At 37.8% G+C, this 16,501-nt stretch overlaps 2 protein-coding genes across 4 annotated transcripts; one reads left to right on the top strand and one right to left on the bottom strand.

Moving 5' to 3' along the window:
* Positions 1-551: 551 nt before the first annotated feature.
* LOC134806426 (uncharacterized) lies at positions 552-6,163 on the bottom strand. Of its 3 annotated transcripts, XM_063779701.1 has the most exons (4): positions 5,742-6,163; positions 4,696-4,831; positions 2,377-3,018; positions 552-995 (listed from the first exon to the last, which is right to left on the bottom strand). In XM_063779701.1, the coding sequence occupies exons 1-4, from the start codon at positions 5,888-5,890 to the stop codon at positions 930-932; spliced, it is 993 nt and encodes a 330-aa protein (XP_063635771.1). In that variant the 5' UTR covers positions 5,891-6,163; the 3' UTR covers positions 552-929. The 3 variants fall into 3 exon arrangements, with proteins under 3 accessions (XP_063635771.1, XP_063635770.1, XP_063635772.1); XM_063779700.1 differs by lacking the exon at positions 552-995 and having other exon boundaries at positions 2,240-3,018; XM_063779702.1 differs by lacking the exon at positions 552-995 and having other exon boundaries at positions 2,241-3,018; positions 5,750-5,883.
* Positions 6,164-12,879: 6,716 nt separating this feature from the next.
* LOC134806645 (uncharacterized) lies at positions 12,880-13,125 on the top strand. Its single transcript, XM_063779972.1, has one exon. The coding sequence runs from the start codon at positions 12,880-12,882 to the stop codon at positions 13,123-13,125; it is 246 nt and encodes an 81-aa protein (XP_063636042.1).
* The last annotated feature ends 3,376 nt before the right edge of the window (positions 13,126-16,501 follow it).

The following is a 16,501-nucleotide window of genomic DNA, read 5'->3' as shown; positions in this document are numbered from 1 at the left end:
CAACTAATTTTACTCATCGAGACAATTCTAAAAACCCCTAACACAATTAGGTTGCGTTGTTTCATCACGGAGTTCCTATGGCCACCTCCTGTCTCCATCATCAGATCAGTTCGACAGTTACATATTATTGTATTGTCATCAGACCACATACAGCTGCCAATTTTCATGATGCTACGATCCTTGGAAGATGGTTAAATTAGTTACCTTAGATTCCATTACATAGTTACATACAGGTCGACCTAATAAAAGCTTGTTTATCCTGTCTCCATCATCAGATCAGTTCGACAGTTACATATTATTGTATTGTCATCAGACCACATACAGCTGCCAATTTTCATGATGCTACGATCCTTGGAAGATGGTTAAATTAGTTACCTTAGATTCCATTACATAGTTACATACAGGTCGACCTAATAAAAGCTTGTTAATGAGAGCAGAGTTCGATTTTTAAGAATATGCGTCGTTGTTGATTTCGCCGGCAAAAGAATTGAGATCTGTATGGGTCCGAGTTGACAATGACATGCTTAATTCTTAAAATTAAATGCTCCAAAGAAGAAAAATATATTTATTTCTCACTGTAAAAATGTAACTTAGGATTGTATTCCACCTATGCAATTTCTTTGTCCAATGTGTATTGCGTCTCACATTTTCCTTAATGAAAGGGTGAGACGCAATGACATTGGACAGGTGGAATACCAGGCATAGTACGATTTATCGACCACATACGCGCCAACAGAATTTCAACTTTAGCATTCCGATTTAAGGTTCAAAGTGTTCAAACTAGATTGCATTTTCGGGAAATGTGACTTGTATTCAAATGGATCATTGAAATATATTTAGATTTTTTTTGGGAAACCTTGTAGGTCGTAATTAGCCTGGAAAAGGGTTAATTACGAAACACTTTTGGCCAATTTGCAGCCGTCACTGTTTTATTTCCAGTTCTCGTTCAAGTTAATAGTCCCAATGGGGCACCACTTACGGGGACGCGGTGACTTCTGTAATAACAAATAACAATAAAATTAATTGTTGCGCCTATGAACGGGTTCCAGCAGGCGTTCTACATGGCATTAAAGCTCTCCAAGGGGCCTCTACGTGTTGGATCTATATCCCCACGCTCGCCTATCAAAAGACCGGGATTTATAGGCCCGTGAAGTCCAAAATGGAGTTACAAATTAATTGTTTATTTTTAGTGTCCGACCGAAACCGTTTTTTAGGGTTCCATACCCAAAGGGCAAAAAAAGGGATCCTATTACTAAGACTCCGCTGTCCGTCCGTCTGTCTGTCACCAGGCTGTATCTCATGAACCGTGATAGCTAGGCAGTTGAAATTTTCACAGATGATGTATTTCTGTTGCCGCTATAACAATAAATACTAAAAACAGAATATACCTAATAAATATTTAAGTTGGGCTCCCATACAACAAACGTGATTTTTTGCGTAATGGTACGGAACCCTACGTGCGCGAGTCCGACTCGCACTTGGCCAGTTTTTTTAACCGAAGTTGGTTAAAAAAAACCTTGGTTCTGCTATTAGTTTCGGCCGAAACCGAACCTTCGGCCGAAATGTGATTTTTATGCCGAAATCGAGCTTCGGTCGGAACTCTGAACCCCTGTTGAACTCCCAGAGAGGCTCTTTTTCTTCTATTTAAATCAATGACTCTGATTGAAGACTGATTAAAGAGTCCACAGCAAGTTCGGCCGAATTTCACAGCTGTGTATAAAATGCTCATTTCTCATCAGTTTTTGAACAACCAAGAGAGCCTTTTACCAGCTCGTGTGGAGAAATTACTATTCTGTGCCAACGAGGGATATATCCGAACCGCAGGTCCAACGCCAAAGACGGATTAATCCGTCACAGACCACAGAGCAACATAGACCTACGCGCATATGCATAAAGTTCAATTTCAGTTTTGACACTTCGGTGACGTGGCGTCCGAGTGACAGCATTTGTGTTTGACACGGTTAAAGCAGAGTATTCAAAGGATTCGACCAACCAACACTAATAATAACACGACACGCATACGAGTAGTAAATGGATTAGATTTACATTTAAGAGCTCCCTGAGAGATCACAGGGAATTATGGACGCGACATTTTTGTTTTCATTTTTAGGGTTCCGTACCTCAAAAGGAAAAAACGGAACCCTTATAGGATCGTGCGTCTGTCTGTCTGTCCGTCCATTCCCCCCCCCCCCCCCCCTTTATCTCTGAAACTACTGGGTCTAAAATTTTGAAAAAATTCACAAAATAGTACTTTACCTATAGATGACAGGAAAACCTGTTAGAAATGTGCAGTCAAGCGTGAGTCGGACTTATGTACCCTTGGAACGCGTGTCCGACTCGCACTTGACCGGTTTTTTTATGTTTAGGAGTAGATACCCTTCTCGAGGTGCCATTTACGCGCGGCGGCGGTGACGGGGTCGCTAATGATTTTCTTCTGTTTTGTGTTTTCTTAACTTCTTTGCAACGGGCGTCTCCGAGTTTTTCATCGGATTCAACAGGCTGAGGTGTAGAAATCTTTTCTAAATTTTGTCCTTCGTTTTCAAACCGCTGAATGGGGTTTGTTCCCTCTATTCTCGGAGAATCCAAATCTCTAAGGGATTTCGTACCCCGGTGCGTAAAATGGCCGTCGTCGATGTCAAGAGAAGTCGTTTCTTGTTGAACAGTATCAGTATCTTTTTTCTGTTTAGGACTAGATACCCTTCTCGGGGTGTCATTTACGCGCGGCGTCGGTGCATTTTCAAGCTTTTTTAAATTTTGCCGTTCTTTAACAAACCGCTGAACGAGCATTGCTCTCTCGATTCTCAGAGGACTCAAATCTCTAACAGGTTTCGTCCCCCGGTGCGTAGAAGGGCCTTCTTCGTCGGTGTCTTCTTGAACATCGACTTGTGGTAGTTGTGCTAGTTCGTAAGTATGTTCGATCTTCTTTTTCCTTTTTGACTTTTGACGTTTTTTAATACGCTTTCGTTGATGGACGTACATTGTTGAGGTTACGCAGGAATCGCGGCGGGCAGCGGTGATCTGGTGCGAAAAGAAAACAATTAGGTCCTACATACTCGTAGCATCATAAGATCGCCAAGACCAATACAATTTACTCTATATATTATAATCATTAGGGCTTTTTTAGGGTTCCGTGTATACCCAAAGGGTAAAAACGGGACCCTATTACTAAGACTACACCGTCCGTCTGTCTGTCACCAGGCTGTATCTCAGGAGCTAGACAATTGAAATTTTCACAGATGATGTATTTCTGTTATATAACAATAAATACTAAAAGGACCCTCGGTGGGCGAGTCCGACTTGCACTTGGCCGGTTTTTACAAGCTTTTATTTAGTTTCACCTGTCCCGTTGTCTTGTCTGTCTGTAATCAAATCTTGCAAGTTAAATTTGATCCACTTCCCGGTTTCCGATTGAGCAGAAATTTTGCATGCATGTATAAATCGGATGACAATGCAATATTATGGTACCATCGAGCTGATCTGATGATGGAGACGGGAGGTGGCCATAGGAACTCTGTGATGAAACAACGCAACCTAATTGTGTTAGGGGTTTTTAGAATAGTTGTCTGTCGTAAAGGAAGCGAAAGAGATATGTCAGGATCGTAGCAAGTGGAAATCCGTGGTCTCTGCCTACCCCTCCGGGAAAAAGGCGTTATTATATGTATGTATGTATGTCTGTCTGTCGTAAGAAAAGTACAGTCAGCTATAAAAGCTTGTACCAAAAATGATTTTTTGTCAAAAACTTATAAGGTATTTTGCTTTATAATCTTCATAAGCAGTTCTACTTCATCAACCATAAAAACGGTACTGCATGTCTTCATATATTTTGGCCTAGCTGGATCATAAACGCTCACTTATGCATTGACAATAACCGTGCAAGCATGTGCACCCATACGTAGATACTCGTAACCTACCTTAAGGAGATACTAACCGATACGGAGTTATCGAAGGTGAAAAGTTAACGGTTTCAGAATTATTATTAATGAAGTAATGATAATCTGACAATCATTACATTATGACTTTCAATAGTTATGACAAACAAATGGATCCGGATTGGGCATATCCTCAGGAAATCTGACACTGACGAATCCAAAGTTGCCCTGATCTGGAAGATGCCCAACAAACTTACAATTGGTAGTCCTTACTTGGTGCTGTTCTGTGGAGCAAGACCTGGGTCTATTATAGTTCCTTTTTTTTAGCATTAGAAAAATACTATGCGATTTTGAAGTGTCTTATAATTGAAAAACGCTGAAAGCAAAAGAATGTAAATAATCGTATATGATTCATAATTGTTACATATTTGCCGTGACTCATTTTTCGAATGTGTTTTTCAATAAAAAGACACGTCAAGATTGTTTACCTTTTTTCTAATGCTAAAAAAACGAACTATAATACGAACTAAAGGCGCATTGCCACTTATACCCTGTATCTTTAGGTATTTAAATAAAAGTAAACAAAATCTACCCTCAAATGGCTCGTTAAGCCAGTTAAAGGTAGATGAAAACATTACACGATCAAATAATGTAGGTTAAAATCAGGTCGTTTAGTGACAGATCCAGGCGGTTTTGTATTTGGTTGGTTAACCAATAAATGTTATAACTACCCGAAAATGTATAAATTGTTTGTTTACTTTTATTTAAATACCTAAAGATAGAGAGTATAGGGATGGGGTGGGAGGATGTTATTGAAAATGCTGACCCGATCATACAAGCTTTCCTCTGACTCCTGCTTGTTGCAAATGTCCAGCAGCCGGTTGCAGACGATCCTCAGGTTCTTGATGCGTTGTCTCTTAGTCTTGGCTATGTTTATGCCCTCGTTACTCAGCCTTAAGGTTCTGACAAATAAAATAAACAATGGGGAGTCCGTTTCTACTTAGTAAAGCAGATACTTGAGGTGAGGGAAAAAGAAATATATTAATGCATTACATTCATGCGATAGAGATACCATAAAATAATGCTTACTTTTTACGGATCCTACTGACTGCGCCAATGGAAAGTAAAACGCAAACTGCGCACTAACTGAGTTTATTATAGAATTTATAGATCTACCCGACATGTTACTGTTATTGGCATACCCTAAAACTAGTATTTGATACTAGTATTTGATAAAAGCTACAAAATTGTTTTTATTTGAGTTATTGCGCTTAAAAAATACTGTACTCGACTCGTGGCTTGGAAGGTTTTTTAGTAATTTTTAGCCCAGTTGTGTTGGCTATAGAGCCACATGCTTTTGTGGGTAGGGTTGTGTGGAGGGATGGAATATAAACCCCATCTGCTATATCTGCCTAAATTCTTACATTCGTGCGGATCTATTCTATAGTTTTACCGCCCAGTCTCGTGTTTATAAACGAGTCGAGTTCCCCAAATTTAGACTCAAAATAAACGCGTTCCTAACAACACTATAGTCTGTATCTTAGGCATTTAAAAAAGAGTCAACAAAATCTACCCTCAAATGGCTTCTTAAGCCAGTTGAGGGTAGATGAAAACATTACATTATCAATTAATGTAGGTTAAAGTCAGGTCGTTTAGTGACAGATTCAGGTGGTTTTGTATTTGGTTGGTTAATCAATAAATGTTATAACTACCCGAAAATGTACAAATTATTTGTTTACATTTATTGAAGTACCAAAAGGTACAGAGTATAGGGTTTGGTCTCGCGGTGTCTACAGCTCACAGAGCCACTAACTAGTAAGATAGGTACATGTACATGCTTAGACTAAGGTACATGATTGTGGCGGGACTTACTTAATCACCTTAGGTTTGGCCACATTAGGATGTTCAGGTTCCTTATCCTTTTCATCCAATTTCACCGCTGTATCCCATATGTTCTTAAACAACTCTCTGCGTTGAGCATAACTGTCCTTACTGTGGCTCGACTGTGTGCTCATGCTCATTTTAGGTGTTTGGAAATTATTATATTTGAGAAATGACACCTCGGGCCTTTGCTAGTCAGAGGTAGGGAATAGGTATCAACATGGATTTAGATTATTAGCAAGAAAATGATGTAGGTACCTACTCTTGCCAAGGTAGCGGCAGGAGTTTTGATTCGGGCACGCCCGTCATAAATGACAATGTAATTAATATCATTTTAGTTTAGCAAAAGCATGTATTTTTGTTAGCATGATGTTATTTATTTATTGGATGAAGTGACATTTATTTGTTGATGTTATTTTGACATATTGTATTGAAGGTTGACAGATTGACGTTGATGCCTATGTTTTTGACTAAAAATAAGTTTAAACATTTTGAAATAAGTTTGGTACAAAAAAGTATTGAGTAGGTAACAAAGAGTAATAGGTATAATGTAGGGACAATGTTTTGCTGTGTAGCTCCAAAGAAATATAACAGTTGGAGTTAGCCGTAAGATTTTAGGTTTAACCATTTACTTCACTACAATAGTAGGTAATAAATCGAAGTTAGAATTGCCGACCTCGTTAACAAATTAGCTGCCTACAACCGCTGCAGATGAAGTAAGCTAATTCTAGTCGTACATTTTAGGTAGTTGGTTAGGTACGGACAAAGAATACAGGTTACGTAATAATGTCAAATAAAGAAAAGGTTTTTTCATTTCTCAGGCTCTGAAAGAGGGTCAATGTTGTTCTAAAAGGTGTGCAGAAAATGATACGTTTCTGCACTAGAGCATTTTAGGTTCTAAGTACGATTTTACTAATTTTTTTACGATAAGCAATTGAAATTTGGGTATAAAATTATAAATGGATTTGTTATACAATTTCCATTCTGATATTTGACTCCCCATTCCATAAATAACGATCCTTTTGTCTAAATTGTTAATTGAAAGTACCCTCAAAAAAGGGTCTAGCAGGCTAAGCGAACAAGAAGTGCCCCCAAAGACGATTTGGTCGTTCTTTCAGGTGGTGTACTGGCAGGTCCTAAGAACACTCTATGCTTAATATCAGTCCTCGATCTTCTTTTGTTTTCGAGTTATTCTGGATAATGTAAAATAATCAGTGTATCATTGAAAGTGTCATATTTTGTAAACTGTTCAAGTTAGATTAACCAAACAAAATTATATTTGACAACAGTAAAATAGACTACAAAATGGATATATTTAACCTGCATCATGTCCTTATATATACTTCATTATAAAAATAAAAAAAACATTTTATTTTTCTTCTCATTTTTTTATACTTTTCGGGGAGGTACACCTACAAAAAAATATGCATGAGTAGATTCTTTGATGAGTAGCCACTAACACCCACTACATACACATATAAAAATATTTGCATAAATCTTCGTGTGTCATGTCAAAAAAAAACATTATCGAACAAGTAGTTACTAGCATATATAAATAAAGTACCAGTGCAGTGTGAAGATAAGTTAGTATGTAGGTCGCTCTATAGGCGGCAATGGATCAAAGATCGCGTGGATTTATTGCAAGGTCTGTGGACCCCTTAACTGATAGATTTAAGCAAAGAGTAGTATGTATAATATAGTTGGCCAAGCAGATCTTGTCAGTAGAAAAAATCTAGGCGCGAAGGGATATGGTCTCATACAAAATTTGAGTTTCGCGCCTTTTTCTACTGACAAGATTTGCTTTTTTGCATCAATTTTGAAGCGCCATTTACAAGTTTAGCGTTAAGTAATATAGATGGCGCTATTTTTTCGAATAAAGGGCTTCGTATACGGCTGTCCCTCCCCTGGATTTAAGTCACCACCAGAGAGATTAAAATAAACTGTATCTGTGCTAAGCCGAAATATTTCCTGTCAAATGTCAAATACATATATTATGTTTATTCTATTTTTTTTTTATCTTGCTAATTATTTCAAAATGGTAAATTTAAAAACGATATTATAAAAGTGTAAGTCGAGCACTTTCATTTGATTCTAAACTCGACCATGTTTCTTGCAAAAAAATGTCCAGAATAGCAAGACCTCTCACAAACAGCTTTTTGGCCTTCTAAGCTCTTCTAGCTCAATAACCCCCTGATCGGGCCTGCTCATAATTTAATGACTAAAATATTATGGCCTCGACTACACGTCTACCCAATTTCATTTAAATTACAACAAATTTACTTAAGTTATTGAGTATCAAACTATCTTCTGACAGTTCAGCTTAAAAACATCGAAATGTCGGGACGTGCCGCTAGCCAGCCGCGTGTTCAAAGTCGAAACTCGAATGTAAGAACTTCGCTTCGCTTTGCTCGCTCGTTCGATAAACCTAATATCTGGGAAAACGAGCTTTGCTCGGAAAACATAAAAAACTCAAATCGTTTGAGCCGTTTCCGAGACCTTGTTCGATAATGTTTTTTTTGACATGACGCACGAAGATTTATGCAAATATTTTTATATGTGTATGTAGTGGGTATTAGTGGCTACTCATGCATATTTTTTTTGTAGGTGTACCTCCGCGAAAAGTATAAAAAAAATTAGAAGAATATAAAATGTTTTATTTTTATTTTATAATGAAGTAAGTATAAGGACATGATGCAGGTTAAACATATTAATTTTGTAGTCTATTTTATTGTTGTCAAATATAATTTTGTTTGGTTAATCTAACTTGAACAGTTTACAAAATATGAAATATGACACTTTCAATGATACGCTAATTATTATACATTATCCTGAATAACTCGAAAACAAAAGAAGATCGAGGACTGATATTAAGCATAGAGTGTTCTTAGGACCTGCCAGTACACCACCTGAAAGAACGACCAAATCGTCGTTGGGGGCACTTCTTGTTCGCTTAGCCTGCTAGACCTTTGTACTTAGTCATGTTTTTTTTTAAAACACATGCATTTTACTTTCCGCGTATGTATTGGAAATGAAAAGTAGAGTGTTTAACTCAGGTGAAAGGCATCATTTCATCCCTTGTTTAACAATCTACTATTTCTTTCTTCCCTTTAGCTTAAGCTAAAAGTGACCTGAGACGTTTAATTAACAAATGAAGTTGATTTTTCGTCTTTTTATCTCTTAAAAAATTAATTACGAAGTAGGTACCATTCGAAAACAGCCAGATGATTTTCGAATTTGGAATGTTCTACATCGTGCTATCGTAGCGTAGAAATTTAGGTATTTCTTTTTTTAAACAGCATTCGGTAAAAAAAATATTCTAGATGAAATTCTTTGTTTCCCTGTAAAAGCAAAGTGGCTTCCGACGTACACACGCATTTTGTGTCATTTTCATCCACGGGTATAATGACATTTAATAAATACCTAATAGTGAACCTAAAATGCCTAAAATACAATTATAGTCGGTAAGTGAAGTGTTGTACTTCAAGGGATATTATAATATGTTATTCAAACAAATGTGTGTCAAATTCATCCACCGCTTTTATTTTTAATATTTTTTTTCTTATAAACATCATGTATCTGCCACAAAAAATTCATGTTATTAAGTTTACGCCTACACTGTTTTTTGGCTCTCCTGAAAAATCGCGTTTTGTCAGTTAAGCCCTTTGAGCCTACGGTAGTGGATATAACTCATTTTCGCCAAAATGTCCTTTACGCCAATTGAACCCAAAGGTAATTATTATCCAAGAAGCTTGAACTATCATACGTGTTGGTAATTATCATTTAAGGTAAATAAATTCAAAACATCAGAATAAACAGGCATTAAATAACCTCAATTTTTTTGTACGTAGCATTTTTTTAAAATAGGTATTATTAATTACACAATTAATAATACCTATTATAAAAAAATTATAAGAGCAAAAAAAAACATTAAAAAAATAATGTGCATAATTTATGTTAAGTATGGAAAGACTGGTTTATGCTATTTATAAAGAAAAAAAATTTATATGTTTATATTAAAATTTATTAGTCAAGTCACGGTATTAATAACCAAATTTTACTAAAGTGGTACCTTTTCCCTGTCACTGTCACAAATATATGATGCGTGACCGTGAACACTGAAGTTTGCAAATTGCGGACTCTTTCTCTTTTACTCCAATTAGACGTAATAAAAGTGACAGAGAAAGATGTCCGCAATTTGCGAATTGCGATGTTCGCGGTAGGCCCTCAGGATGGATCTGTCGCATATTTGTTAATCAACATTACGTAACGAACGTCAAAGAGGAATTTCACATTCTCAATGTGTATAGATATAAACAGACCTTAATTCTCGCAATAAGATGTACTTACTTACAGTTCTTTTGGTAAATGTTGACATTGTACAATATCTATAAGTTCTCTTTGTAGTAGTATAACTTTGCATAAGTTGCGGTAATTTGGCGCGCAGGCGAAGTAAACATGCGTTGCGTACGCAACGTGTGGTTTTTAGAGAGAGGCCCTTACCCTCATATATATTAATACTACTCTTTGCCCTTACCCGCCGCCGCCACGCCAAGGTCGCGCCGTGCTCGCCGAGCCCGCCCCGCTAGCGTCGTATGAACGCAAACATTATTTTTGTATTATCTGTTTATGCAATGGATGAAACTGACACAAATTCATATTTCTTATTAATCCCGCCTTTTATATTAATAAGATGTGAACTCTAGTAACTTTAATATTCTTTTGTTATGGTAATAGCCTGTTAGAACAAAATTATCACAAATCTTATGAAGCTATGCCTTAATAAGACACAAAAACATGTAATGTACATATTGACACGATTAAATGCCACGTCAGCAATTTTTTTTAACTTTAATTATTTTTCGAGTCATTTTGAATAGTATGACATAGTATCCGATTGCAATGGACGTAATTGACACAAACTATGTTTTCACATTAAAAAAACTATCCTAAATGCGACACAGTTACATGTTTTCTCTCGAATATTCTTTTCTCCAAAATAATTCAAAATAAAAATAATTACCACAAATTATTAAATTACTTAAGAAGCAAATAATATCTGTGACACAAAACAAAATGTGAGCTTAATTAACATCTTAAAACAGTATTCGTAAGCGAAAAAATAATTGACTTTAATATTACTTTAAGTCAGGGCTCAAAATATAGCCAGCGCTACAGGACCAATACAGGACTATCTATGTATAGGGCTACTTCGCGAGCTCTCTCGTACCGGACGCTGCAGCTGTAGGTACTGCAGCACCCATCACACTAGAAAGGTCGGGCGATTCAGAGGGCGCGAATGCACGCTTAAAATTCAGGCAAAGCCTTAAAATCAAAGCGCGCTTCACGCGGTCTCCCACAGGGATGTTACGGAGCTCCGGTTCCGTTTCCGTTAAGGCGGAACATCCGTTTGGTATTACACATCCGTTTCTGTTCCGGTTCCGTTATGTTTGAAACGGAAGTTATAACGGATGTCAATGCTTCGTGCGGCGGCGGCGTACATCAAAAACAAACAGGTTCATACCAGTCATTCGCTCATCGCCCCGCTTGCCACGTGCTACGCTAATTTGTTGTTTGTTTGTATACTTTGTTTTATTCGTGTTATTAAAATTAAAATCGTATGTGTTCTGTTGTGTACTGACTACTGACTGTGTGTAGTGTGTGTGGTGAATGTTAGTGTGTAAAAAAACGCACAATGAAGCCGAAATCAAGTTCGATTTGGAACTATTTTGATGAAGTAAGTGGGGACACGGCTAAGTGTAAACTTTGTCTGAAGGTTTATTCTAGAAAGGGGAAAACGACTACATCGTTAAAAAGTCAGGCTCCGATTCTGGTTCCGGTTCCGTTTTCGGTTCCGTTTCCGTTTACGGTTCCGTTTCCGTTTTCGGTTCCGTTTTCGGTTCCGTTAAACTAAATTGAAAACATCTGTTTCCGTTTTCGGTTCCGATAAAACCACATCCGTTACATCCCTGGTCTCCCACACTAAACGCCCGCGGGGCCCATCACACTAAAAACATTCACATAATTGGCGCAATACTCAACCGAAGAGTTTGCCAATCATTCCAAGAAAATACCTCCGCATCACGTAGTTTTATTTTTTAACCACAGCTCGAAAAGCAACAAGTTGTTAACGGTTCACCAATAGCCCTGCGAATGCCAAATTCGCTTTAACCGAGTCAGTTCCCACCCGCGAGTCAACCGCGTAACTTCAACGCGTAAAAACTTTGCCGATTTTCAGCATAGTTATGTGATAAAGAGCCCCAGTGGTTTACGTGCGAACGGCAATTTGCTAGGAAATATGAGCGATTTTATGAAGAAACTTGTTTCAAGAAATCGCGTTTTATTATAAAGTGTTTGTATAAAACGTGTAGAAATTTATTTAAAAAAATAGAATAGGTGGAGTATTTCTACTTAGTGCCAGGAATTTTGATAAATAAGAAAAATAGTTACCCTAACTTACATTTTATAATTTTTTGAGTATACATATATTATGTACTTGGGACGGTGACACATATTGACTTGAATTACAAAATCTAGTTATAGTAAATTTATCACAATAAAGATATGCCTACTTATGGAAATGATAAAAAATACAAGAATTCAAAGTTTCAAATATAAGTATAAATTTATAATTACCAAAATGAAAGAATAAGGATACCATTCGATTCATTACATTTTATATAAAAATTGATTTAAAAGCAAATATTATTACATAAAACGCAATAAGTAGGTAAGTACAGTATTTCACCGTCAAAAGAATATGCGTGAAAACACATTTAGGGAAGTAACCAAAAATTATTTTTATTTTTTATTTTTAACTGTTTCCGAAAGCGGCAATACTCGTACTTAGGGACATACTTTTGTCCCTAAAAACATTTAAAAACATGGTATACAACATTTAAATTTTACTTTTAGAAATATGTTAAAAGGAGACCATCGATTTTCCGCCCACTTAAAACTAATCGCGTATAGGTAATATTCATACTAATGGATAAAAAAATAGACTTTTTATCATGTACGCAAAACAGACAAATTACATTACAAAAAGAATCAGGAATTATAAATAAAATAAAAGGAAATGTTTTGACATCGCTCCCATCCTAACACCTGAAAGGAACGTGATCATGTCACAATGCCAGGCAAATACGATCCAAACACTCTCTGGGTCGCCCTCAACGAGCTCGGCGAAGGAGACATCTTCCAAGTATACCCCCGTCTCCTGGCGGAATTGCTGCTTGAGGAGGAGGCAGCGAGGCAGGATGGAGACACCAGTGAAGCGGAGAGGCTCGTGCTGCCGAGCGACAAGGAGTGGCGGCTGCAGCAGTACTTCCTGCTGGTGGCAATGCAGAAGGGTCTAGAGTTGGAGACCGTATTGTGAGGGTTTTACATTTCTGTGCATATAGGGCAGGTTTCCAATTTTTAAACGTGTTAAAAAACCGGCCGAGTTCGAGTCGGACTCGCGCACAAAGGGTTCCGTTGGTAAGGGTTACGCAAAAACGGCAAATAAAATCACAGTTGTTATATGGGAGCCCCAATTAAATTATTATTTTATTGTTTTTAGTATTTGTTGTTATAGCGGCAACAAAAATACATTAAAAATACACAAAATTTCAACTGCCTAGCTATCACGGTTCATGAGATACAGCCTGGTGCCATACAGACAGACGAGTCTAAAGGGGCCCACTGATTAACAGTCCGCCGGACGATATCGGCCTGTCAGTTGTTCGGTACTGTCAAAATTTTGTTCTAACTGACAGGCCGATACCGTCCGGCGGACTGTTAATCAGTGGGCCCCTTTTGTAATAGGGTCCCGATTTACTCTTTGGGTGCGGAATCCTAAAAAAGTAAAACATATGAACAAAATCTATTTATTTTTAACAGAAGCTTTGCACAAACGGCCGGCAACGCACTAGGTGCCCCTCTAGAGTGGGACCAAGGAAAGTCTGCAGCGGATTTGATAGCGTCACGGACGGACGGACGTATACGAACGTATACGGCATAATGTCATTGAATTTTGACGTTTAAAATAACACGTGCACTGCGTGAGCTATCAAATCCACTGCAGACTTTTTTTGGTCTGACTCTAGTGTTGCGGGTGTCCAAGGGTGCCGGTAATCGCTTACCACCAGACAATTCGTATTCCCATTTCCCTCTCATGTCATTAAAAAAATTGTAAGTTTTCGTTTGCATGCCTCCCAAAAAAACTAAACTTTGGAAAATACTGAAACCCCATAACAATCAAAACCCTGATCAGATAATGCCTACAAACGAGGTAATTTGCCGACTTCCCCTACATAACAATGTGTGCCGACATGTGTGGCCCTGACCCGCTAAAGGTCTTACCGAACATCTCCGCCAAACCCTACGGCGGGGAAGGTAAGCTTAATATTGATACAAAAATAAAATAGGTACATGATAATAATATAGGTACAAGTACATAGAGTCAGACCGAGAAAAGTCTGCAGCGTTTTTGATAGCCCCACGCAGTGCAAATGTTATTTTAAACGTCAAACTTCTATGAAATTATGACGTATAAATAACACTTGCACTGCGTGGGCTATCAAACTCGCTGCAGACTTTTCTTGGTCTAACTCTATGTATTATGTGCCAACCATAGAGAGACTTTAGTTAGACCTAGATAACTCTGCAACGATTTTGACAGCACATACAGTGCAAGTGTTATTTATAAGTCATGATTTCATAGAAGTTTGAATTTTTAAATAAGGATTGCACAGTCTGGGCTATTAAAATCGCTGCAGACTTATCTTGGTTGAAATCTAGATTATTTTATTACCTACATACGTATATTTGTACTATCGCGCACACTGTTTATTTCATAAAGATATATATACAGGATGATCAATCCAAATGGGTCAGAATGGAGAAGTCAGAAACTATGAGAGATAGCGAAATCTGTTCTTAGGAACCATGGCGTGAGATTTTAGATTTAATAATAATGGCACTCAAACTTTTTTTTAACTCTCATACATAACCGGGAATCGAACCTGGTCAATATTCTTTATGTAATCGCGTGTAGTATTCCCTAATAGCATTTTCTTGTAGGGATTTTGTTGGGCCTTTGTTTACGTATTAGTTGGGCAACCGTTATATTTGGCCGTACGATTTGCTGGAGGGCCCTCGACAAAGGCCCTCCCGAAGATTCCCAACAGAGGGCCATAAGAGTAATTTTTTCGTTGGGCCTATTTAAATAAATCATACAATTATTCAACGGTGGTGGTTTTGGTTGGGCCGTGGTTGGGCCTATACACATTTGTTTGATGGTTGGTTAATTGTTACATTTGGCCGTACGATTTGCTGGAGGGCCCTCCCGAAGATTCCCAACAGAGGGCCATTAGAGTAATTTTTTCGTTGGGCCTATTTAAATAAATCATACAATTATTCAACGGTGGTGGTTTTGGTTGGGCCGTGGTTGGGCCTATACACATTTGTTTGATGGTTGGTTAATTGTTACATTTGGCCGTATGGCTTGCTGTAGGGCCAACTGCAAAAAAATAAAAAAGGGCAATTTTTTCGTTGTGTTTCTGTTTGCAAACTCAACAATTACCCAACGGCAAGTCAGGTAGGTCGGTAGGTAGTCGTGCACCAGGTTGAAGGCTCAACACAGCTTGTCCCACAAAGGGCCAACATTGTAACTTTAACGTTGGGCCTTGTGTAGGATTCTTACAATACTACCGTAGGTAAATAGTTGTGTAATTTATAGTGTGCCTACAGTCTAATTATGTAATGGGCTTTTGTTTACGAGTCCTACAGTTACCCTACGTTAAGTAAGTGGTTGTGTAATACGACGTTGGGCCTTTGCTGATAAATATTACAATTACACTACGGTAGGCATTGGTTGTTTCCACATGAAGGCCCTAGGCTAGGCAGCAGTTGTTGTTAATCTTCTCTGTATCGTTCCAATTTTAGTATATGTACTGCCGAAGCAAGTACACTTACTATACACTCTAATTTGTATATATACTAACCGCACTTCGAAACTTCGTAAGCGAGATTTATGTTTTTTGAGATTTAAATTGAGAAAATGTTGGTAAAATACATTTTTTTAAATTTATGTATAAATTTTATAGTTATAGCTATTAGATTTATAAGTTACTGTAAAAAAATATTATGATTATATCCGGAATAATCGAGAAAATAACTATAACTTCGATGTTTGGAGACAGTAACGCCATCTAGTGACGCCACAAGCAAACTCAACTGGTATTGTTGGGCATCAGTACCACAGCCAATGTTGGTAAATGCGATATTTGTGCTCACTGAGCCAACGAATGTTATCGTTGTTTAGCCACCGGTACCAAAATACACAAAGGCCCATTGTTAGGCGTCAGTGCCACAGCCAATGTTGGTAAATACGATATTTGTCATCATTGGGCCATCGGATGATATCTTTGACTAGCCAACGTTACCAAAATACACAAAGGCCCATTGTTGGGCATCCGTGCCACAGCCAATGTTGGTAAATGCGGTATTCGTCACCATTGGGCCAACGAATGTTATCGTTGTTTAGCGAACGGTAGCAAAATACACAAAGGCCCATTGTTGGGCCTCAATGCTACAGCCAATGTTGGTAAATGCGATATTTGTCGTCATTGGGCCATCGTATGATATCGTTGATTAGCCAACGTTACCAAAATAAACAAAGGCCCATTGTTGGGTATCAGTGCCACAGTCAATGTTGGTAAATGCGATATTTGTCATCATTGGGCCATCGGATGATATCGTTGATTAGCCAA

This window comes from Cydia splendana, chromosome 3 (genome assembly GCF_910591565.1).
Source record: "Cydia splendana chromosome 3, ilCydSple1.2, whole genome shotgun sequence".
In the NCBI taxonomy this organism is placed as follows: domain Eukaryota; kingdom Metazoa; phylum Arthropoda; class Insecta; order Lepidoptera; family Tortricidae; genus Cydia; species Cydia splendana.
The sequence above is the reverse complement of the archived record's forward strand: the minus strand, read 5'-3'. Positions and strand labels throughout refer to the sequence as shown.

Coding starts and splice junctions, on each gene's coding strand:
- LOC134806645 (XM_063779972.1), top strand. CDS start 12,880: ATGCCAGGCAAATACGATCCAAACACTCTCTGGGTCGCCCTCAACGAG.
- LOC134806426 (XM_063779700.1), bottom strand. CDS start 5,890: ATGAGCATGAGCACACAGTCGAGCCACAGTAAGGACAGTTATGCTCAA. Junction 4,832..5,741: donor GCCAAACCTAAGGTGATTAA/GTAAGTCCCGCC, acceptor TTTATTTGTCAG/AACCTTAAGGCTGAGTAACG. Junction 3,019..4,695: donor AGGAAAGCTTGTATGATCGG/GTCAGCATTTTC, acceptor TTTTCGCACCAG/ATCACCGCTGCCCGCCGCGA.